Source organism: Mirounga leonina, unplaced genomic scaffold (genome assembly GCF_011800145.1).
Source record: "Mirounga leonina isolate KUSES-001 unplaced genomic scaffold, KU_Mleo_1.0 Mir_239, whole genome shotgun sequence".
In the NCBI taxonomy this organism is placed as follows: Eukaryota; Metazoa; Chordata; class Mammalia; order Carnivora; family Phocidae; genus Mirounga; species Mirounga leonina.
The window spans coordinates 470,180-490,370 of NW_023270624.1; the positions used below are offsets into that span (position 1 = coordinate 470,180).

Here is a 20,191-nt window from a genome sequence, read left to right on the forward strand (position 1 = left end):
AAAGAAAGAAAGAAAGAAAGAAAGAAAGAAAGAAAGAAAGAAAGAAAAAGAAAAAGAAAGAAAGAAAGAAAGTGTCTACAAGGAGTTGAAATAATTATGTGTAGGCAATAAGATCATATGCTTTTAAAATCCAACTGAAAGCCTGTTACAACTGCTCCTTAGAGGCTGGTCAGAGAACAAAGGCATGGAAATCTGACCTCCCAGTGGTAAGCTATCCACTGAACGGGGCAGTGGGACCCCATTTCCTCCTGTGCCTCCTCACGTGGCTGGCACACTCAACTCTCAGCAAACCTTTCTGGAACAACAATAAAAAGGAATCGTTTACTAGACCTGGAAAAGCTTTTTTTTAATCCCTTAAGATGAATTTTAACAAAAATAGTCCAGAATCTGTTTGGAGAAGCCTGTAAAAGTTCACCACAAGAAACAAGAACAGATTTGTAATAAAGGGAGAGACTCCACACTCCTGGGTAAAAAGGCTGAATATTATTTTTTAAAAATTAATTGGCTTAAAATTATTTTAATAATTAGGAATTATTGTTTTAAAGATATGGACTCTCCTTAAATTACCCCGTAAATTCATTGCTGTGATTAAAATCCTCAGGACTCCTTTGTTTGCTTAGGTTTGGGGAACTTGAAGAGATGATTCTACAGTATGTGGTGTGTGGACCAGAAAGCCAACACATATTGCAAAGTGAGAATGACAGGAGTTTCAAATATCCCCCTCCCCCCGACCCCGCACTCGCTACTGTGGTCCCGAAGCTTATATGGGAAGGGGCTGCATCAGGATGATCTCACTTAATAAACACAACAAACCTCTTGCGAAGGCACAGGGCAGTGATCATCTCTCACTTTACAGATGATCGTTTCTCTAACTTTGCATCAAGAGCTATGAAGTTTATATTCCTGCATGGGGCATGTGTGGGTGTGACACTGGGTAGGATGAGGGTTTTTTTCTTCCCATGGTCCTATAAGCAACACCTTCATGTATTTTTTTTTTTACCACTTGTGTTGTTTATTACTTTTCTTTTTCACTTACCAACTTATTTTTTTAATATTTTTATTTATTTATATGACAGAGAGAGACACAGCAGGAGAGGGAACACAAGCAGGGAGAGTGGGAGAGAGAAGCAGGCTTCCTGCGGAGCAGAGAGCCCGATGCGGGGCTCGATCCCAGGACCCCGGGATCATGACCTGAGCCAAAGGCAGATGCTTAAGGACTGAGCCACACAGGCGCCCCGCTTACCAACTTTTCTAACTCAATTTATGTTTTTAAATATTTTATTTATTTATTTGACACAGAGAGAGCACAAGCAGGGGGAGCAGCAGAGGCAGAGGGAGAAGCAAGCTCCCTGCTGAGCAGGGAGCCCGATGTGGGACTCGATCCCAGGACCCTGGGATCATGACCTGAGCCAAAGGCAGATGCTCAACCAACTGAGCCACCCAGGCACCCTTAACTCGATTTATTTTTAAAAGAAACTTTGTATTGCCATTTTGCAAGACAAAAATCATTACTTTCCATGCAGAGAAAGTTTTTATAAAAGTAAGCACAGTGACCCCAGATTTCATTGGTGGACATATTTGATACTTTGCTCTTAAACCACCCTTTTTTCCTTGGAGGGTGTGTGTGTTTGTGCGCCTGTGTTATGAAATTGAGTCATTTGTCCTGATGACTTTCCCGCTGTCGGGGTTTTGCTGAGTGAAGCCCCCTGGTGTCACTTCACACGTTCCCCTGCCCCTCATACTTCTGTACCCTGGCGTTCACAGGTGTCTAGAAACTTGATCTCCTTCAGGTTTGATTTTTTTGGCAAAACTGCTTCATATGTGGTGGTGTGTCCTTCCATCCGGAGGCATATATATATCATCATCTGTCTTTTAGTGCTGTTAAGATTGATCAAGGGGGGGCACCTGGGTGGCTCAGTCATTAAGCGTCTCCCTTCAGCTCAGGTCATGATCTTGGGGTCCTGGAATCGAGCCCCGCATCGGGCTCTCTGCTTCTCCCTCTCCCTCTGCAGCTACTCCCCTCCCCGCCCACCGCTCATGCTCTCTAATAAATAAATAAAATCTTTTTAAAAATAAAAATAAAATAATTAGGAGTTCACAAATTGACTATTCTAATGCCGTCATTCCTTCTTCATTAGCTATATTCCTCCCATAAAGAGAAACTTGCCTTCATAAACGATGTGCTTATTCTGAAAGCCAGATCATTTTGAAAGGCAAGATAAATGTTTCATTCTTTCCCGTTCCGATTCAGAATAATGTGTTGGTTCCCGAGCATTATCCAAAGGTGACACTGTCTGGATCTTGATTTGAAGAAAGCAATCATAAAAGGACATCTATGAGATTATTGGGGAAATTTGAACAGACTGGACATTTGATGGGATGAAGGAATAACTTAATAATAACTTATTAATTTTAGGTTAATAAGGTTAAAAAATGATCCTTCCCTTTTAGAGATATAAGCTAAAATATTTACAGATGAAATGTTAGGAAGTCTGGGACTGGCTTCACAATAATTCTGAGGGCAGGGAAGGAGGTGTGAATTGATGTTTAGAGTGTGATGTCCCTGTCCCTCCTAAAAAGCCATCCGATGCTACTGATGTGGACCCACACTTGGGAGGCAGGGGCTGCCATCTTGCGACTGTCGAGCTCAGACACCATCTGTGACGCCTGTGTTTCTCTTGCCCCAGTGCCATCATAGAACACACCAACAGGGTCATCTTCCTCGAGGATGATGACATCGCCGCAGTGGCTGATGGGAAACTCTCCATTCATCGGGTCAAGCGTTTGGCTAGTGATGACCCATCTCGAGCCATCCAGACCTTGCAGATGGAACTGCAGCAAATCATGAAAGGCAGGTGTCCTCTGAGGGTCTGTGTGCAGTGGTCTTGGGTTGGGGGGCAGGTGCTTTATGGGGGCACTCCTGAGACTCTGCATCCTACCCTGAATGGGCACCACAGGCCTCCTGCCTGCCGTGGCCATTGGGGAGCTCCTGACTGGAACCAGGCGCCAGGCCTCCCTGCTCGATCTGAGCAGTCCATCCATGGCCTCCCTTTACCGACTCTCTGGGACACATTCTGACACCCAGAGGTCATTTCTTCTCTGGGTCAGAAGCCTGCAAAAACAGAGGTCTGTGGACTACTTCTTCCTTTCGAAGAGAGCCTGTCTCCCTCCACCCCTTTCTGCATAGGGCAGCCTGGGTAAACACTTAGGAATGTGAATCAGACCCTCTTACACCGCTGCTTAAAACCCTCTCTGATGGCTTCCCGCTGTTCTTGGAAGAAAATCCATACTTCCTGCCATAGCCCACAATACCCCAATGCCCAGCCTGGCCCCACCTCACTCTACCCTTTTCCCACTATGCTCCGCCCACCTCTCCGGCCACCTCACGGTGACTTAGGCCGGCCAAGTGCTTGCTCACCAGGAGATCATTGCTCTTGACTGGCTCCTTTTGACCATTTACCCCTCTTTGCTTCATGGTGCCCTTTGTGCAAGTCCCCAGCTGAAGGTGGCAGACGGGCACTCTACCATGTTTGGCATCATCACACATGTGTGTATCCCAGAGAACATTCCCACCCCGTCTGTGGACACCTCCAAAGCTTCAGGCACAACACCTGTCAGGGGCCTTAACCCTCTGCTGCCAGAACATCCCTTTGACGTCATCCAATTCCATTCAGATCAGAGCCCTAGAAATGCATGTGTGGCAGAAAAGGTTTTCTTTTCTTTCTTTTTTTTTTTTAAGATTTTATTTATTTATTTGAAAGAGAGAGAGAACATGAGCAGGAGGAGCGGGAGAAGCAGACTCCCCGCTGAGCAGGGAGCCCGATGAGGGGCTTGATCCCAGGACCCTGGGATCATGACCTGAGCCAAAGGCAGACACTTCACCGACTGAGCCACCCAGACGCCCCAGAAAAGGTTTTTCTTTAATACAGAAGCTAGGAGGGTATTTGTTCAAAAGACAGTTGCCTATTTCTTTGGGCTTACTTCATTTGTACTTCCCTAAGTAGGTGGGTTTCTGGAAGTACAGCATTTTCCTTTCCTCTGGCTTTGCTAAAAGCAGCCACACGTTTGCTGCTTATAGCCCTCGCTCCTTCAAGCTGCAGGGTCCAGTATGTCAACTGAAGGTAGTAATCTTATCTGGCCTGCTTCCCTCTCACTTGTCACCGTGAGCATGAGGGGGGACAGTCCCCGAGAGGCCCCTGGGAATCTGCAGCGGCCTCCACATGTGTCTCTGTAACTAACTGCTTAACGGCTTTGCACCCTGATCGCAAGTTAAGCAGTGGTAATGTAACCAGATTAAAATTGACCTGTTCTGTTGACGTTTATTTGACCAGGTAACTTCAGTGCGTTTATGCAGAAGGAGATCTTCGAACAGCCAGAGTCCGTTTTCAACACCATGAGAGGCCGGGTGAATTTTGAGACCAACACAGGTAATCCCTCGTCTGTGCCCTGGGCCGACGCACCTCCCTGGGTGGGGTCAGCATTAACGCGCTGTGTGTGCCCCGCAGTGCTCCTGGGCGGCCTGAAGGACCACCTGAAGGAGATTCGGCGGTGCCGCCGGCTCATCGTGATTGGCTGTGGAACCAGTTACCACGCCGCCGTGGCTGTAAGTGCATCACACCGGGCACGTGATGGTGCCGGGGCGGGAGCGGGGGCCGAGCCTAGTCTTAGACGCTACAGTGTGTCTGACCCAAATCCGGTGCCCGTGAACCAGCATGAGAGTTGGCACCGAAGCCTTTCTCCCACGGTGGGGGCCGGGCATGCCTAAATTCCCTGACCACCTGGCCCCAGCCACACAAACCGTCCCCAGGAGCCCAGCTGCCTTGTGTCTCTGTGGCATCTCTGACTGACTTTGGTCCCCATTCCTGTTGGCTGCAGACGCGACAAGTTCTGGAGGAGCTAACGGAGCTCCCTGTGATGGTTGAACTTGCGAGCGATTTTCTGGACAGGAACACACCGGTGTTCAGGGATGATGTTTGTTTCTTCATCAGCCAGTCAGGTAAGGATGACGGGTTTGTGTTAGTTCACCTCAGGGCTCTGTCCTCTTGGTAATACACCTTGTATCTCCGTCCTGCCTTCATGCAGTGAAGTTCTCTGTGCACTGAGCATATGCCAAACTCTCCTGTGCCTATGGTCACTTAACCCTCAGAGCCATCACTTCCTGTCCCATGTTATGGGGAGGAGGCCATGCAGCCGGGGCTTCTCACCACTCCTGTCATCCCAAGTCCGGGACTTAAGGGACCACTCACCAAAGGGCTTATTCGTGTGTGCTGGGTGTATTTAGAGAGGTGAAAGTTCTTCCAAATTCTGCTGGTTGAGAGTCACTTCAAGGATTATGTGCATGCTTTGCAGTGCCCCTGCTGCCCAGCAGGGGGACACAGAGAGAGACAGCACGCAGGTGTCTGGCTCCCCGCACCTTCAGTAAACGCTAAGCCTGGGCATTTGTTCCATTTGGGCTGGGCAGAGAGTCAGGGAGGTGATTCATGGCCATATGCTTGGACTCTCTGTGACCTTTAGAAGGATTTTTAAAAACAGTTTAATTATGGAAAATTCCAAATCTCTGTAAAAGTAGAGATTCACGTAAGGAGTCGCCTGTCCTCAGCAATGATTAGCTCAGCAGAGCTGGTGTCATCCAGATCCACATTAACCTGTCCCCTCCATGGGGTTATTTTGAAGTCAATCCCAGACATTGTGTTGCTTCATAAATACCTCACAATGTATCTCTAAATGGTAAAAGAAAAAAAAAAACCATAACCACAATGTCATTACCACCATGAACACGTTAGCAGCAATGCCCTAATATCCATTGGGACTTTGAATCCTGCTGCCCAGTTGAATTTTTAAGACCATTTCCATTTCAACGACAAACTCAGAAAAACGAATGCAGACACACCCACCATCTGGCTGCCTACCTGGAGCCACGTGCTGCCCTGGGCCTTGAGATGCCAGCGTTGCCTGTGGGTTTGCAATCCCGTCAGAGCCTCAGAATGTTTCCTGAATTGGGTGGGAGCCGTCAACCAAAGAAAAAGAGCAGATTTAGTGTAAAAATAATGGCAGTGGCAGCTTCGGGTGTCTACACAGCAAAGATTTAGTTTCGTTTTGTCCAGCCCTTCTCATTAAGTTTTTAAAAAAATACTTTATCAGGGGCGCCTGGGTGGTTCAGTCGTTAAACGTCTGCCTTTGGCTTAGATCATGATCCCAGGGTCCTGGGATCGAGCCCCGCATCGGGCTCCCTGCTCAGGGGGGAGCCTGCTTCTCCCTTTCCCACTCCCCCTCTCTAGCTGTCTCTCTCTCCCTGTCAAATAAAAAAAAAAAATACTGTATCAGACACTAGGGGGTGGGGTTGATGAAGATAGAGCCATCCGGCTCCCTGCCTCCGAGCCCTGAGCCCCACTGGTGCTGAGGAAGGTCTGTGCCCTAGACACACATCTGAAGAGAAAAAGGAGATGGGGACACACACGTATTGCGGAAAAGTCGTGGCCACGAGGACATCGGTGGGCTTGAGTTTCTTTTTAAGATTTTATTTATTTATTTGACAGAGAGAGACACAGCAAGAGAGGGAACACAAGCAGGGGGAGTGGGAGAGGAAGAAGCAGGCTCCCACCGAGCAGGGAGCCCGATGCGGGACTCGATCCCAGGATCCCGGGATCATGACCTGAGCCGAAGGCAGATGCTTAACCGACTGAGCCACCCAGGCGCCCCTCGATGGGTTTAATTCTATGATCAGATCATATTTCATTTAGTTTGAGCTTTCAGGACTTACAAATACAGGGCTCCTGTGGTGGCTTATTCACGCACCAATTTAAGTAGCTTTATCATAAAAAATAATTTTGAGTTCACACTGGCAGGCTGCATGAAGCATTCTGCTTTAAAACAAGATCTATTTGAGAAATGGCCATTCCGGGGCATTCTTGCTTTTTAAACATTAAATCTCAGCACGTTCTGAATAAGGCAGCTTAAAGTCCTAGCAAGGACGCTGGGAGCCAGGCATACCTGGGTTGGCTCGTCTGTCACCCACAGCCGCATGGCCCCGAGGAAGCAAGGCACCAGTTCCCTTCATCTCCGAGGACCTCATCCTCAAGGGGGACGATGGCCCCTGTGGGGCCGCCTTGAGAGCTCAGAGAAACAGTGATAGATGAAAATGTCCTTGGCACATAAAGAGTAGCCAAATCTTGAATCCGAGAATCAACCGGAAAAATTGTCACATGTGGATTTTCCTTTCTGAGAACATGCCAGCTATGTCCAGGCCCTGATTGCCACCTAAGAGCGAGAGTACAAGAGTTGGGGGGCCGGGGGGCTCGAGCTGGCAGAGCCACACTCCTGCGAACACGTGGCTGAGGGGGGGGACCCATGTGGCAGGTGAGACTGCAGACACCCTCCTGGCGTTACGCTACTGTAAGGATCGCCGGGCCCTGACCGTGGGTGTCACCAACACCGTGGGCAGCTCCATCTCCCGAGAGACCGACTGCGGTGTCCACATCAACGCGGGGCCAGAGATCGGCGTGGCCAGCACCAAGGTAGGCACCTCCCACCTGTGCCCTGGCCGGGCGGACAGGTGTGCCCCGGGGGAGGGCCTCGGCTAGCTGGGCAGACAGGGGGCTGTGGGGCCGGGGGGCCCACTGATGCGCCTCCTCCCGCGTGGTCCACAAGCCCACGTTCGCCCCTGCTCTGCCAGAGTCACCATTTTATCCACAGGCTTACACCAGTCAGTTCATCTCCCTGGTGATGTTTGGTTTGATGATGTCTGAAGACCGAATTTCACTGCAAAACAGAAGGCGAGAGATCATCTGTGGTTTACAGTCTTTACCTGGTATGTTCCAGAGCTAAAGTTTCCTTATCACTGTCTCCCATAAACAGTGCTGTTAATAACTTCCTCCTCCTCAAAACTTCGTGGTCACCACTAAATGCCTCCAGAAGCTCCCCCTGGGCCAAGATTAAAGTCTGCACTCTTCACCAGGCCTTAGAACCCTGCACACTTGGCCCCTGCTTCCTCTGACCTCATTCCACTCCCTCCCTTCCTCCTTGGGCTGCCTCATGACCTTCTGATCCTCAGCAGTGCCAAGCTCTTTCCACCACAGGGCCTTTGCACTGGCCCTTTCCTCTACAGAAACCTTCCTCCAGCTCCCCAGCTGATGGCTTCTCATCATTCAAGTCTGAGTTCAAATGTCACTTCCTGGGACCCTTCCTGGCCATCCTAACTAGTCCCCTGCCCCAGCTACAAAATGTTAGCCCATTTCTTGTCTTTATAGCACATGCAATGATCTGAAGTTACCTGTTCTCCCGTATACTGGCTTGTCTCCTAACTAACATGTCAGCCCAGTGAGCATACAACCCTATCTATCAGAATCATTGCTGGATGCCTGGTGCCCAGGCAGGGCAGGTATACAGTAGGTGCTCAGCAAATATCTGAGGAGGAGTAAATGGCCCTGAGCCTTTTCCTGTCCCAGACTGCTCCTTCTATCTCACCAAACTCCACTCTTCTGCTGGGTCCCATCTGTTGTAGTTCGTGAGATGCCACGTCTATGACACTGAATCACAAGCTCTTTGGGGGGAAGGGGGGACCATGGTTTCAATCATTCGCCACACAGGGATCAGGGCCCAGTGGTGTTTCCTGCCCCGTGTGCCATCTTGGGAGTGCCTTTCCTTCGGACACTCGCACTCCAGGGAAGCAGAGAGACCTACTGTGTTTTCTTTGTGCAGCTCTGAGGGCGTGAAATGAAACAGATCTCACCGCTGGGCTGACAAGGAGAAAGTGCAGGGGCAGGATGGTCATGAGGCTGGGGGGCAGCCCCTCCCCGAGACCGGGAAGGACTGGGTCCTCCCTGGGAGGCAGGGGCAAACCCCGGAGAAGGCAGTGAGGGAGAACCACCATCTAACCATAAAAAGCCCAGAGATCTGCATCTGGCCAACATAACATGCTGAAAATGTGTGGACGAGAAAACTATTCTTCACTTTAAGCCAGATACGAATGGGGCCAAACAGTACTCGACCCTGATGTCTAAGTCAGCGGTTCTCAAGATGTGGTCTGCAGGTCCCCAGTCTCACAGTAAACACGTTATTTATAATAAATGCGTTTGCCTTTTTCGCTGTGAGGACATTTGCAAAGGCGGCGGTGCCCCCATTGGGGCCTTAGCATACACCACCTCGCACCTAGCTTGGCTCCAAGATGTCCTTCATGAAGCAGGAAAATGCATTAATCTTAGTAAATTGCAACACTTTTTAATGTTCTGTTTGACAAAATGGGAAGTGTGCCTAAATCACACTGAAGAGTGTGAAGGTTGTTTCCAAGAAAAGCACCCTGGAATTGTTAGAGTAGCAAGCTGACTTGAGTACGTGGCAGACATTTTCTCAAAAATGAGCAAAGTTAGGCCGACACTTAAGAAGAAAAACCGACTGTCTCTTGCCAGTGATAAACTTCAGGCTTTCATGTGAAATTTAGGATTTGGGAAAACCTGTAGCTTGTGAGTGTGAGCTTGACCAATTCCCACCACTTAAAGACATCTCTGATCAGGCCATGGTGATTTGAAGACATGTCATTTCTGAAAAAACCATATTTTATGATGAAATGTGTCCATTTTTAGAAGATTTGTATAATTCAGTGGACCTATATTTTCCAAATGGCCAATGCGTGATGTCACAAAAGTATACACGCGTAAAACCTCCATTTAAATAAGTGCAAGATAGACAGATAAATTTTAATGTCACAAGGTGGGAAAATTTATTGATATGATTTCAGAGTCTACATTTGCAACTACTCTTTTAAGAAATTACTGTTTCTTGGGACGCCTGGATGGCTCAATCAGTAGAGCTTGTGACTCTTAATCTCGGGGTCGTGAGTTCGAGCCCATGTTGGGTGAAGAGATTAGTTAAATAAATTAATTAAGAAAAAGAAATTATCTTTTCTTGACTTTGATGTAATATCGGAGAAGAACATTCACAATTATTGGAAAAAAGTTATTTATATGTTCCTTCTCCAACTACAAATCTCTGTGAGGCTGGATTTTCTCCCTATTCTTCAACCAAAAGAACATATCACAACAGGTTGAATGAGGAAACAGATGCGAGGATCTAAATGGCTTTATTACAAAGTCAGGCACTTAAAAAGATTTACAAAAATATAAACAGCACTATTATTCTAACTTTTAAAAATGTATAATGGGTTTATTGTGACTTTTAAATGAATGAATAAAAATATCTTTAATTTTGTCAGTTTCTAATCTGGTAAATATTGATAGAACCAACAGAAACAAAGTGTCTTAAGGATTCACAATCATTTTTAAGAGTGCAAGTAAGTCTTGAGGCCAAAAGGTTTGGGAAGCGTTGGTCCAACTTACACTGGTGTCTCCAGCAGGTGGGCTGGATGGGGCGATGGGGCATTAATTTGGGGTGTCAGCCCTGTGGCTGACCAGCTGGTGATTTAGCCTCTCTGAGCCTCAGTTGCCTTACCAGTAAAATGGAGCTAGAAATAACACTTCTCTGCTTACCTTACATGCTCGAGAAAGTATGAACATAAACAAAATCCTGCCTAATCACCCAAGTTATTTCCCATAATCTCCATTTAAAACCCTTTGAAACTAATGCGAGAGGAAGCCAAGTGTATGAAGTGGTGTGAGTTCCCAAAACTTCGTCTCTACACCATGATTTTTCTTTGTGAATCTTGCTATAAAATCTAGTATGACTGGCATCCTCTCTGCTGTATTTGCGATTTAGGGCTGATCAAGGAAGTGCTGTCGCTGGATGAGAAGATTCATGACCTGGCCCTGGAGCTCTACACGCAGAGGTCGCTCCTGGTCATGGGACGGGGCTATAACTATGCCACGTGCCTGGAAGGAGCCCTGGTGAGCCTCCTCTGCCCAACCACCCCCCCCCACCAGCCCCTGCATGAGGGCTCTGCAGTTTCCCTGTTAGTCCTCAGACTTCCAAGGGGAGCTGGAGATCCTGACGGAATGAGTTTCCAACCCTACTAGGGATCCTCAGCCTGCCTTTTTTAAATTGGTAACCGGCTATGTTGTGGCACTAAAGATCCAAACCCTAGAACGAGAGCTGATGGAGCGTGGGCAGGTGCCAGGATCACGGGGCTACCAAGAGGGTGGGGCAGTGCTGTCCAGGGGCTGAGTCTAGTGCTAGCGCGTAACCCACTCTCTGCTTGCTGCTTATGGATGAGAATGCTCAACCAAAGCCAACGGGAGACCGTGCACAGGTGGGGCCGCGCTCGGGACCCAAGCAAGGGCATCATCCCTGGCCCAGCTTGGCTCCCCTCCTCTTCCTCAGGAGCAAGTCCTTGCTCCTTCCCTGTCACCTCTATTTGAGAGAAACACTCAGAGGGTTTTACCAGTGGTGGGGTAAAGCAGGTGTCTACAGCACGGTGTCTCTGCACTGTTGTTTCTTCGAGTTAGGTGGCTGGCTTTCAGCTTGCATGCACACACTGGGCAACGGTTATGAACCTCTTGAGGCGAGAGGTGGGGGGGGTGGGGGGGAGGGTTTGCACAAGCCAGAGCTGCCTGACCGGCAGTGAGCTCCAAATTCCACAGGCTTCCTCTGAGGCTCTGACCCCTCCCAAAAGAAGTGAAGGGCTGGGCACGCTGCTTGGGGGGGGGGGCACCATAGGAGCAAGGCCTGGGGGGAGTCCACTTGCAGCTCCCCCACGCCTCTGCTGCCTGGTGCAGGGGGTTGGGGGGGCTCAGCTGCAGTGCCCCAGTGTGCTGGTGAAAGATGCATATTCAGCTGTGTCTCCAAGTCAGTCTTTGGGGGAAGAAAGAAGCTTTTACACCCGTTGCTAGCGCACATCAATGGCCCCTCTGTGGTCTCCTGGGGGCCGGCACTCCAGCTGTCTGCGGCATCTGGGTGGAGCCATGCCCCTGCCAGTTTCCCCCCCACCAAAATAAATAGTTCTAGGGGAGTTGAGAAATGTTTCATTTGACACTCACCGGTTCAGTGACGTAGGTTTAATGACAACCTAATAGAAATGGATCTCCCTAAACACAGGGAAGAATTCCAATAACAGCCCAGTGTGTGTGATTTTTGCCTCCTAAGTAAGCTGGAGGAACCCTTTGGAAGTTATTAATGGTCTAGAATTGGGGGCACCGACCAACCAGATCACTGAAGGAAGGTATATCTAGACAGAATGCAATGCCATCATTACAAACTGTAACTGTGGGAAGGCCATGAGGCCCGGACAGAGGGTGGAAAGGGCGAGCCAGATCAGTGTGGACTTGTCCATCCAAGGGGGGGGCGGCTGTGCTGGGGGCTGGTCTGGGGACGCAGGCTGTGTGCTGGGCTCTGTGCATGCTCTGGACACCAGCCTGCCCTGGCCCTGGCCTCGAGCTGCCCTCAGTGCTGCTGACCACTTCACGCACTCGTTCATCTGCCCTGCAGCCCTCAGCTCCCTGCCTTCTGGATTCATCCCTCCCCCAGCTCCCCTCCCTCCCCTCTGGCTGATCTGCTCCAGCCCCCTGTCTGCCCGGTATCACACGGACCCCACCTCGTGTTTCCCCAGAAAATTAAAGAGATAACCTACATGCATTCAGAAGGCATCCTGGCTGGGGAGCTGAAGCACGGACCCTTGGCGCTGATTGACAAGCAGATGCCCGTCATCATGGTCATCATGAAGGACCCTTGCTTTGCCAAATGCCAGAATGCCCTGCAGCAGGTCACAGCCCGCCAGGTGAGGGCTGTCAGCTGGGCTGGGGCCCCCTCTCTCCTGTTCTCTCCCATACACTGGTTATGAGCAGTCCTGACACTGAGAAGGCTTGACCACACACTCTCCTAGACCCCCTCAGAGTGGCACACACATTCAGAAATGACTGGCCAGCCTGTGGCCATGGGCACGACGGCTCCTCAGTGAGACCTTGTGACCCAGATTGGCCCGAGCTGTCCCGGATTCCCAGCGTGGAGCCGCCCGGAGGTGGGAGCACAGATCCATCCTGGGAGGGCTCATGAAGTTACAGGGACGTGAGATCCAACAATGCCCTTCAGCCAGCTGCTGGTTTTATATAACAGAAGTTAGAAAACACAAATCGCTTTACTTCCTTGCCTAAAGCCTTCCTGTGGCTTCCCATAAAACTAGAGTGACCATAAGCCTGCATTATCTGGCCCCTTCCTTCTGTTTCCCACTCAGGCCGAGCTGATTTCTGTCTCTATGCCTTGGCGCTGGCTCTTCCTCACCAGTGTCTTCCAATCATATTACCGTGTTTTGTGGCTTCTGCGGCATTTATCTGGAATTCATCATTAGTTATTGGTTGGCTTGCTTCTGTTTTTGTTTTCTACCCCTCAGTTGTGAGTCCCCTGAGAGTGAAGAGTAGGTGTGCCGTGTGCCCTGCCCTTGGCAAGGCACACTGAAGCCACTCAACAGATGGGTGCTAGAAATGGATGCTACAGGCTGGCGATCACCCTACTAGGGAAGGGAGAGAAACTCACCCAACAGCATCCAACACTTTGTCCTTCGCACCAGTCATGCACAGCACCTCCCCCGTACTTGCAACAAAAGCAAGAGGCCACTGTGATCATGGCAATGAGGTTGATCTCAGAAACTCTGCTGTAGGTGAGGGGCTGTTCTTTCAGAGACAGACTGCATGTCGTGATCCTATTTCTCCGCTTTAGGGTCGCCCGATTATACTGTGCTGCAGGGACGACACTGAGAGTTCCAAGTTCGCGTATAAGACGATCGAGCTGCCCCACACGGTGGACTGCCTCCAGGGCATCCTGAGTGTGATCCCACTGCAGCTCCTGTCCTTTCATCTGGCTGTTCTCCGAGGATATGACGTACGTCTGAAACCGCGCCGAACCCCCCAAAGGGGGAAAACATAACCCCAGAGTTTGATTTTGTTCTTGAGTGCTTATTGGGTGTAAATATTCATAGGAGACATTTTTTTCATTTAAAACAACTCTCTTTTTAAAGTAACTTACATCCCTTGAAAACAAGTTGCAAGATTATGAAGACCATATTAGACTATAAACTCATCACCCAGAGGGGCAAGGCTAATTGGCAAATTTAATAATTCATTCCAGTCTTTTCCTTGTGTGTGTGAATTTTTGAACATTTTTTGAGATTATATCGAGGATGACATTTTACATCTTCCCTTTAAATATATTTACAAGCATTTTCTTACATCTTGAACTTATTGTAAGCAACATTTACAGTATTCCAAATATAATAACTTATACAAGCAACATGTACAATATTCCCACAGTCTTGTAGCATGGATTGTAACAATGACTTAGCCAGTCTTCTGTTATTTAAACTGTTGCTAATTTGGGAGGAAATGGCTGCATAAATCAGAATGCAGTGAACATCTCTGCACATGTATCGTCCTCCCACATTTAAAACTTGTCCTCAGTCTAGCAAATGATTCAACATTTTGAGACTCCCAACATATATTGTCAATTTATGTTCCAGAAAAGAACCAATTTACAATCCCACTGGCAAAAGTGTATAAGAGCATACAACTCACTGTGTAAAGAAAAAGAAGTTTTATTACAATTTAATTTTGAGAAGCTTTTAAAGATACATAACCATACCAAAAAAAAAAAACAAAACAAAACCCCACAATGTAACAAATACCTAATGGTGCACATATCCAGAACTGCCATTGGCTAACGTTTTGCCATATTTGTTTCTTTTTAAAAAAACATTATTGTAAGCAAAAGAAGACATTGTAGATAAAATTGAAGCCTGCTCTATCAACCATCCCCAGTCACCTTTTCTTCCCAGCCCCCACCCTGGACTAACAAATCTTGTGGATTGGGTGTACACCCTTCCAAGAAAAGTGAATATTTAACAGGACACCCTGAGCTCACTGGTTTTAATAGCATGAATCGGATCCTTTCAATAGTTTTAACGCAGCATGACACGAATCAGGCGCACACTAAGTGTTTATTGAATGAAATAAACATGATATAGTTGAGTGACGTTTCTGGAATAAGGAATGACTTCCAAGATGCTGGTCTCCAGGAACTAGCTCATAGTTCAAGGTGACCAGAACACCCATCTCCTTTTCTTCTAGTACTCTGATAACAGGCTTTATGCCACGGCACGTTGCTGAGCTCTAGGGGCTCCTGAGCAGCTACTTTCTCTCGTTTTAGGTCGACTTCCCCAGAAATCTGGCCAAGTCTGTAACCGTGGAATAGAGAACAAGGAAGAGCCTGAGGAGGCCATTGCCACCTGTCGTGTGTGCTTCGAGGCCCGTCCCAGGGACGCCCAAGTGGGAAGAACAGTGGGCATTCTGTGTGTTCCGAGTAGATCCCAGTAGAGCTTGACAGCTGCCAGGTGCCTTGTACCCAAGTGCTTCGCTTACAGCAGATACTGTTTCTCTGTGTCCCGAAGTTGCCAGAGGAGAAAGGAATCATTGTTTACACATGGGGATCAGAGCGGACTTTTCCACTACTGTGCAATAGAGACACAGCTCTCTTCAGAGTAACTGTGAACCTTTTTTTAACCAACACTAGTTAGTTTTAAAAGACAAAATATTTATAATGATGACTGTATAGCTTTTAAGTTATTTTTCTAGTATGTGGCTTTCTAGAGCCAAGGTAACTCCCAGACCATGTACCCCCCAGCCTCCTGGCGGGGGGGCGTTCATCTCAGATTTGAGCACAAGGCATTGCCCCTCTGGACTCCTTTCTCCTTTCCTGTCCTCTCTGGGCTGCCCCTGAATCCTGTCCCCTGACATCAGGGAAGCCCCCACCCGCCCCGACCTTCCGGTGCCTCCTGTAAATCCCTTCAAAATCTCAATGTCCTTCAACGGTTTCTTCTCCTATAAATCCCTCCAACTCTCCAACTTCGGTTAAATCTGATCATGGTTCTTTTTAAGCCCAGGCAGCATTTTGGTCCCGGCTCCTACCTGTAGTAGAACAGCTTGAAATATCCCATGCAAGAGAGTAGTTTCAAGTGGGCTACCTTGCCCTCTGTTTAAAAGCGTGCACAATCAAAATACTATGCAATTTTAAGACAATAAAGACAGTACAATTCTTTTTTGGCTTGTGTGTTTGGATTTCTGGTAATCTCATTCTTTTTTGTGTACTTGGATTTTGAGGGCTTCTCAAAACAGGAAATCAGCAGGGTCTGGTGGCAATGAACCCCGTTTCTTAGTAGCCAATGGCACTGTGTCCACACCTGTGACCTGCATACTTCTAGTGTGAAAATGAGGAGTATTTATTTTACAGGAGGGAACAAACTGTAGGATATTTGGAACTCTTGGTTGAGTCCACTGAACAGCTGTCGGAGGGGGTTGAACCACGTGATGCTGTTTAAGACGGTTGCCCAGAACCCGAAGGCAACATGCAGGGGTGAAACTCTCAAATCTGTACTTTCTTTTTTAAGATTTTATTTATTTATTTGAGAGAGAGAGAGCGAGCTAGCGAGAAATAGAGGATGAGCAGGGGAGAGAGGGAGAAGCAGGCTCCCCACTGAGCAGGGAGCCCAAAGTGGGGCTCGATGTGGGACTTGATCTCAGGACCTTGGGATCATGACCTGAGCTGAAGGCAGACGCTTCACCTACTGAGCCACCCAGGCGCCCCTCAAATCCATACTTTTTATTTCCATGGATCCATCATAGTCACCAATTTTATCAATACAGTCAGGCAGGAATATAAGAAGCCAGGGCCAGAGTTCTGAAGGCTTGTGGGGTCGGAATTCAGGCTCCCAAAGAAAGTGGCTATCCCAGATGGCTTGAATAGTGTCTTCATGACCACTAACTGGTGTGAGTGACTCTAGTTTACCATCAGACCTTTGTTCAGGATTACCTGTGGGCTACTCAGTAACTTTTCCATCCTTTCCTATGCCCTCCCCTGTGTCACGGGGCTTGGCAACCTAGGAATTACATTTCCAAGTTAAAATTCCACCAGTGAGACGCTTCACGGAAGATCTGGGAGGCAGTTTAGAAATCATATTATTTATGGAGAAATCATGTTACTTCTTTCTCCTTGGGCAGAAGCAGACAGAATCATGGCTTTGGCAGAGAGGAGGTCCTTCTATGGTCCTTAGCCGCAAAGCACATGCTACGGCAGTGCTCCCTAAAACTCACCCACCGCCTTGTGCTCCAGGCAATGGCAGCTACCAACAGAGGTTTCCTGTAGCTCCTCCGGAATCCCACTTCTGAAGGGCTGGCAGGAACCCAGGAGCCATGGGGACATCCTCTGAGCCACGGCCCCCAGCCCTTCCCACAGATTCACCAGGGTGTGTAAGTCTTGCTGGCAAAACCGGCAATCCTTTCTGTCTTTTTTTTTTTTTTAAGATTTTATTTATTTATTTATCAGAGAGAGAGAGAGAGAGAGAGAGAGAGAGAGCACAAGCAGGGGGAGTGGGAGAGGAAGAAGCAGACCCTCCGCTGAGCAAGGAGCCCCATGTGGGACTTGATCCCAGGACCCTGGGATCATGACCTGAGCCGAAGGCAGCCGCTTAACCGACTGAGCCACCCAGGCGCCCCTCCTTTCTGTCTTTTTTTTTTTTTTAAGATTTTATTTATTTATTTGACAGAGACAGAGATAGCGAGAGTAGGAACACAAGCAGCAGGAGGGGGAGAGGGAGAAGCAGGCTTCCCCCCGAGGAGGGAGCCCGATGTGGGACTCGATCCCAGGACCCTGGGATCATGACCTGAGCTGAAGGCAGATGCCCAATGACTGAGCCACCCAGGCGCCCCTCCTTTCTGTCTTTTTAACCAGACGTGGTGGTCATTACAGCTTCTGAGGTTAGGAGACTTTACAGACTAGCCAGAACATTTTTATCTGGATGAGAACCAGAGAAATGCATTTCATCTCACAAGCGAGTCTTGGGAAACACAGGGCTCTTCACACTTGGGCGCTTAGCAAGACTGAGGTGTGGACCAGGCACCGGACATGTGGCAGGAGTACGGCCAGAGGGAAGGGGCTGCCTCCTGCTCTCAGGGAAACGCTGAGAACTTCTATGGGGGATATGCGTGCCCTCAGCAGAGCATCAGGGGAGAGACCCTCGGGGGCACATGGTCAAGACAAGCCAAGTCCTGGTGAGAATCTGGGCCAACCCGTCCTGGACGTTCTGTCCTTGGTTTAAGAAGATGGCCCGATGGAACTGGGGGGTCTTTGTGATGCCCGGCTGCCTCTGGGGTCACCCTGCTGCAGGATGGCTCAGCTCCCTCCACATCTGCTGCAGAGCTGCCGTCCTGGGAGCACTCCATCATCCTCCAAGGGAGTCCCTTTCATCCTGCTTCCTGTATCTCACATCTTCCTTCTGAGTTTCCTTTGTCATCTTGGTGGGGTACATCCTTCTTGAGTAAAGGAGGCTGGGAGATAAATTTCTGAGACCTTGAGAAGTAAAAGACTTTATGCCTCACACGGGACTGAGGGTTTAGCTACGTATAGAATTCTAGGTCACAAAACATGTTTTCTTCAGAACTGTAAAGGTAAATCTCCATGATCTTGTTCACGGTTTTGCAATTGAGGGTTTCAAACTCACTCTGATGTAGGTGACCTTTGTATTTCCCTCTTTTTCTCCCCCTGTGTTCTCAAATGCCACAGCGAGCTGTCTTGGGTCTCTTCTCATTTGGTGTTGATTTCAGGCTGGTACCTCCTGGTCCTCCATTCTGGGGAATCTTCTTGAATTACTTTTCTGTGGATTTCTTTTGTTTTCCTGGCCCCTCTTATTTCAGAGGTTGAAGCTTCTGGACAGGCTTCTCATTTCCTGTCTTTTGTGTGTGTGTGTGTGCATCTTATCTTTTTGCTCTACTAATGGGAGATTTGACTTATTCTCCCAATCTGTTTACTACTAAGAGTTTTCATTTCTGCCAATACAATTTGATTTCCAAGGGCTCTATTTTTTTTTTTTGCTCTGAATATATACATATATATTTATAATGCATATTTTTTAAAAAATTAACTACAGCCCATACTTTATTCACATTTCCTTAGTTTTTACCTAATGTCCTTTTCTTGCTTTTTCCTGACATCACATTACATGTTTCCTTAGGCTCCTCTTGGCTGTGACCGTTTCTCAGACTTCCTTTGTTTTGAATGATCTTGACATTTTTGAGGATAACTGGTGGGTATTTTCTAGAATGTTCCCCAACTGGGTTTGTCTGATGCTTTTGCATGGTAAACTGAGGTTACGTGTTTTGGGGAGGAAGACCCCAGAAATAAAGTGCCATTCTCATTACTCCATATGCAGAGGGGAACATGCTATCAACATGTCTTGTCATTGTTACGATCTCTTGGTCACCTGTGTGCAGTAGTCTCATTTTTCTCCCTTTCCATACTGAACTCTTTGGAAGGAAGTCACTATCCCACCCCCCCACTGAGTGAGTGGAGAGTTATGCTTTGCCTTCCTGAGAGGGGATTGTCTACGTAAATTATTTGGGATTCGGTACAGGCTTGCCTGTTCTTCCCCATTTACTGAGGAAGTAACTCTGTGTGTGTGTATGTGTGTGTATTGTAAGCCCTTCTTTATTTTCTTGCACCCCAAGATGCTCCAGTCTCCTCTTGTGTATCCCCTCCCCCAGCCCTAGAATCAGCCATTACTGATTTGGGGCCCCTGGTCTCTTTTGTTGGAGAATGGGCAGTAGAAAACAATTCCTGGGCTCCGGGTGTGCTTTTCCTGCTGGGGTGTTGCCGCTTCTAGGCCATCTCAGCCGAGAGAGTAAGGACATATAGGTGTGCTCAGTATCTTTCTAACGGCTTCAAGGATGCGAGACTTTCATTCTCTCTGAAGCTGGCAACGTATTTTTCCTTTTAGAATTTCCTTTCTTTTTCACTATAATCTGTTTCTTTCAAGATAGTTTTTTGGGGGCGCCTGGGTGGCTCAGTTGGTTAAGCGACTGCCTTCGGCTCAGGTCATGATCCTGGAGTCCCGGGATCGAGTCCCGCATCGGGCTCCCTGCTCGGCAGGGAGTCTGCTTCTCCCTCTGACCCTCCTCCCTCTCATGCTCTCTGTCTCTCATTCTCTCTGTCTCAAATAAATAAATAAAATCTTTAAAAAAAAAAAAAGATAGTTTTTTGGGTTGTCTTAGTTTTGTGGGGGGTTTTTGTTTTTGTTTTTGTTTTTTGCCACATGACCTTGGGCTGTCTGATCAGATTCAAGGTGGGAGGAAAGTTCTGAACACACGGTGAAGCCTGTTGATGCTGAGATTCTCTGCTGGGTAATCTAGGGGAGTCTGCGGTGGCAGGGGGTGGGGAGCGCAGGGGTCAGATCTTTGCTTTAGGTTTTAGGGCTGGTCCAACTTCCAGAGAA

The 20,191-nt window shown here is 48.2% G+C and overlaps 1 protein-coding gene across 1 annotated transcript in view; it reads left to right on the forward strand.

Annotated features, from left to right (window-relative positions):
- The window catches only part of GFPT2 (glutamine-fructose-6-phosphate transaminase 2), a 41,605-nt gene extending 25,638 nt beyond the window's left edge, over positions 1–15,967 (forward strand). The window contains exons 10-19 of the mRNA XM_035029369.1: positions 2,688–2,851; positions 4,332–4,427; positions 4,506–4,603; positions 4,876–4,996; positions 7,357–7,514; positions 7,693–7,807; positions 10,708–10,835; positions 12,494–12,661; positions 13,597–13,758; positions 15,079–15,967. Of these exons, the coding sequence (XP_034885260.1) occupies positions 2,688–2,851; positions 4,332–4,427; positions 4,506–4,603; positions 4,876–4,996; positions 7,357–7,514; positions 7,693–7,807; positions 10,708–10,835; positions 12,494–12,661; positions 13,597–13,758; positions 15,079–15,123 (1,255 nt within the window). The 3' untranslated portion in view covers positions 15,124–15,967. The remainder of the gene's footprint in view (positions 1–2,687; positions 2,852–4,331; positions 4,428–4,505; positions 4,604–4,875; positions 4,997–7,356; positions 7,515–7,692; positions 7,808–10,707; positions 10,836–12,493; positions 12,662–13,596; positions 13,759–15,078) is intronic.
- Positions 15,968–20,191: the final 4,224 nt, after the last annotated feature.